The sequence below is a fragment of the Ipomoea nil genome, unplaced genomic scaffold (genome assembly GCF_001879475.1).
Source record: "Ipomoea nil cultivar Tokyo-kokei standard unplaced genomic scaffold, Asagao_1.1 scaffold2826, whole genome shotgun sequence".
NCBI lineage: Eukaryota > Viridiplantae > Streptophyta > Magnoliopsida > Solanales > Convolvulaceae > Ipomoea > Ipomoea nil.
The window spans coordinates 2,915,803-2,920,081 of record NW_017619254.1 but is presented as its reverse complement, the minus strand read 5'-3'; the positions used below and the strand labels follow the sequence as shown (position 1 = coordinate 2,920,081).

The 4,279-nt window shown below is 31.6% G+C and overlaps 1 protein-coding gene across 1 annotated transcript; it reads left to right on the top strand.

Annotated features, from left to right (window-relative positions):
* Nucleotides 1–2,382: 2,382 nt before the first annotated feature.
* LOC109158757 (trihelix transcription factor GT-3b-like) lies at nucleotides 2,383–3,277 on the top strand. Its single transcript, XM_019306654.1, has 2 exons — nucleotides 2,383–2,646; nucleotides 2,705–3,277. Exons 1-2 carry the CDS (start codon nucleotides 2,383–2,385, stop codon nucleotides 3,131–3,133), a joined length of 693 nt encoding a protein of 230 aa, XP_019162199.1. The 3' UTR covers nucleotides 3,134–3,277.
* The last annotated feature ends 1,002 nt before the right edge of the window (nucleotides 3,278–4,279 follow it).

Here is a 4,279-nt window from a genome sequence, read left to right as displayed (position 1 = left end):
AAACTGCACCTTGAACCCAAGCATGAAATCCTACTATCTAGCATATAAGAAGAGTTAATTTGTAGTTATTAACACAAAAGAAGAGGCCATTTATTAAATTCATATGTAGGAAATGTCCATTTCATAGTAAGAATGTAAGATGGTAAGATTAAATTAAACTCTTGAGACTATTACTCATACAATTGAAAATCTGGTTATGGTATTTTCCAAACAAAGCCAACCACAATCACATTTTGAGAATGTGGCATTAGCGGACTTATATATTTTGAACTAAAGGCCATTTCAAAGTAAAGACATTTTATTGTCCTCTCCTCCGTATTCTCAATCATTCCAGTACAAAGCCTCTTTATCTTCACTCCATTCTCTTGAATAGTACTTTGAGTCATAGGTCAATGATTTATTCACAAAGGGTTAAACCAATTATTGGATTTGAAATCAATAGCTTCATAGTCTACTGCTAGGATGTTAGCTTTGGTACCAGACTTTGGCAGATCAGAGAAGTTGATTGGACAGTCAGATCCTATTAGAATTGCCTTAAACACATGTCAAGCCATCTGAGTTCTGATTAATAAAAAAATATTTTGCTCACATCACTCTTATTCAGCACTTAATGTTGCTATGTAAAATATTTGTTAAAAAAAAAAAAAAAAAAAAAAAAAAAAAAAAAAAAAACCTCTAACTGATATAATGCACAATGGATACAATTATATTCTACAAAACTTTTATGCAGATTCAATGGTGCATTATCTATCGAGCTTACAAATGACCACCCAAATATGCGGATCATACACAGAAAAGTTGCATTGATCCTTGGACAATGGGTTTCAGAGGTAATATTACTTGTATGTTGTATGCTAGATAAGAATGACTTTGTTTTTCTTCAGTCAAAGTCTTCTGATACATTTATTTTAATGCATATGCTTTGTTCACAGATTAAATATGATACCAGGCGAGCTGTGTACTGTTCTCTGATTAAATTGCTTCAGGATGGAGATTTATGTGTCAGGTTATGCTACTTTTTCTATTTAGCAGTGATTCTTAGCTTTTGGTTTATTTATTTATTCTCTCTTCATGATTCAAGAAGCTGCATTTTTTATAAACATTTTCATTAATACAAGTTTGCTCTGATTCATCCATCCTCTGTATTTATGCTTTTAGCTGGCAGCGTGTCGTTCCTTGTATTTTCATATTGAAGATGCAAACTTTAACGAGCCAGAACTTTCAGATCTTCTTCCCATTTGTTGGGAATTATGGTTCAAATTGATAGATGAAGTACAAGAATTTGACTCCAAGGTATGGCAGTAAATGTTCCTTTGACTCTTTAATGATACTATATGAAGTAGGTTCCAGTGTTTTGCCCATGATTTATGATATTTTGGTACCAGTAGATAGTTTTCCCCCGACTCTTGAATTGCAGCATTGACCTTGGTACATTTTGCCCTTTCATTATGTTCTATATTTCTCTGATTCATTTGGCATATTGTGTGGATGATGCTTAGTCTTATTGTAAATCAGCTCTATGCTTTTATCTCTATCCTCACTCTACTTTTCTTCTGCACTTGTTGCTTTGGAGAATAATACTATCACCAATGTTTCCATTATTTATCGTGTTCGTGTCGTCATCCTTTATTACAATGTAGAATCTGTTCATATATTTTCTCAACCTACTGAAAGGCTCGAACTTACAACCTTCCAAATAGAAATCCAACCCGAATACCATTAGACCACATAGTCTTGGTACAAATTGTCTGGTCTAGTTATTATGGGATGTCAAGATATTTAAGCAACTAATTATATACTCCGTAACTAAAACTTATATTACTATTTTCCTGTGTGTGTATATATTGTAATTTACATAACTAAAAATTTAATCAAAATAATTATTTGTTAATAAAATAAAATAATTACAAAAAAAGAAGAAGAAGAAGAAAGAATTAAAATCTTTGAATTGCGCTGCTACTGTGCAGCGAAGGCCCTTCTTTTCAAATTAAAAAGAAAAAAAAATAGAGAAAGTAAATGAAAGTGAAAGAAAACGGTACTCCCAGGAGTACTTTACATGAACCACACAAATTTGTCTTGTATCTTCAAAATCCACACATTTTAGGTAATGACTCCGCAATGCAATATATGTATTTCCTATAAATTAGGAAAGTAACAACCCACTAGCATAATGTCCACAATAAACTCTTCATTCATTCTATAACTGTACAACCGTAATACAATATATGTATTTCCTATAAATTAGGGAAGTAACAACCCACTAGCATTGTGTTAAGACTTTAATGATAAAATTTTATAAAGATTTCTAAGTAAAAATTGGGAGTAAATTTTGGAATAGAAATAGTATTTTCCTATATAAAATATAGGGATCTGATCGAAAGCATGGCCCAAGAAGAGATGAGGCAACAGTTTCCATTGTACGATGATCTGCCGGCAGATGTCGCAGGTAACTTTCGTGAATGGAATATTCAAGAATCAAGGGACATGTTGGTTGTTCGGGCAGGATTGGAACCGGCATTTATCGAGCCCGAAATACCGAACAACCGCCTCTGGGAAATCATCGCCAATGAGATGAAGAAGAAGGGTTACAATCGCACCGTCGAGCAATGCAAATTGCTGTGGAAAACCCTCGTCCTTAGTTACAAGGTATTATTATTATTATTATTATTATTATTATTATTTATTATTATTATTATTATTATAGGCATGTCGAAAAATGGAGCGAGTAGAGATGAGGCGGCAACAGTTTGTATTCTACGATGAAGTGCATGCAATTTTTGATATGAGAATGGATTACATTCTGTACTGGGAGGCCGAAGACGCCAGCGGAACCTCCTCCCAGAAACGGTTTAGGGCACTGTTATCTGACAATGACAAGGTCAGCGCGGGAGGAGAGGTCTCCAAGAAGAGAAAAACAGGCAATAAAAATAACTCAGAAAGCAGTGAAAACCTAGAGAATAGTTCCAAGGAGATTAATGTGGAGGTTATGAAGAAGCAAAGAGAAGAAGAGAGGAGGGTGAGAGAGATGGAGTGGCAAAATATGAGAAGAAGAGAGGAGGGTGAGAGAGATGGAGTGGCAAAATATGATGGCGACAAAGTGGATAATGGAGATGGAGGAGCAAAGGAGAGTTAGATCAGAGAGGAAGCCATCTCTCAGACCAGAGATGCCCTAATCTATGTTCTTCAATAGCATATAGGTGAGAGTATATTAGTATTAGAGTTTGAATCTCAGATTCTCAATTTTATTCTATTCTATTTGCACATTTTCTTATTTCCAACATAACATTTTCATATTACATGTACAATTCATAGTTTTTGCATTATATTTTTTTTTCCTACTACTGCATCTATCCCATATTTTACATATTCTTGTCTAATTAATTCAAAGTAAATTTTAGTAGTTAGCACAAACTAAATTTAACTCTTAACTCTGTAACATACATAATGTTACTTAATTATACTCTTAAATAATTTATCATCACATTGAATTAATTTTCTCCATCAATCCATTAACTTCTATTATGATTTAACTCTACAATTTTCTCCATCAATCCATTAACTTCTATTATGATTTAACTCTACAAACTCGATCTAATGGACGTTAATTAGTTACTGATAGTTTGTTATAGGAGCAAAAATGTAATTATATTGTAGTCATTAGTGTACTCTTTCAGCTTTGAAATATAGAGATAAAATGAGGAAGAGAGAGTCTATGCAGATGAATAAAGATGATCTAGGTATTTGGAAAAAAAAAATTGAGTAAACAAAACAAGTACTATATTTTCAATTTTGTCCATCATAAACAAAACAAGGTATTGAATATATAAATTATAAATTGAATAATCTCAGTTAAGTTGGTCAAATTTAACTATTGACTTAATAATCATGGTTTCAAGTTTGACTCTAAGAAGGTGCAATCTATTGGTGTTCTTGATTTGAGAACCTATGTTTATTTATCTAATTATGATCTTTATTTTTTTTAATTAGTTAAGTCACAACTCACAAGGTTGTTTGCCTTGACATTCAAGAAAAAACAACTTAAATTTTTGTTCAATGGACTTTTTTTTTTTAAAAAAAAAGAAAAACTAGAATAAAAATATCTTTATTAGATTATATGAATTATAAAATAATATATATATTATGTATGTAATAATTTTAAAAGTAATAAAATATTATATAATAATATAGTCATGAATTATATAACATAATTATAAAAATAAACATATACAGCAAACTCAATCAGTAACATTTTGAATTATTCAAATTACAAATGAGTGGC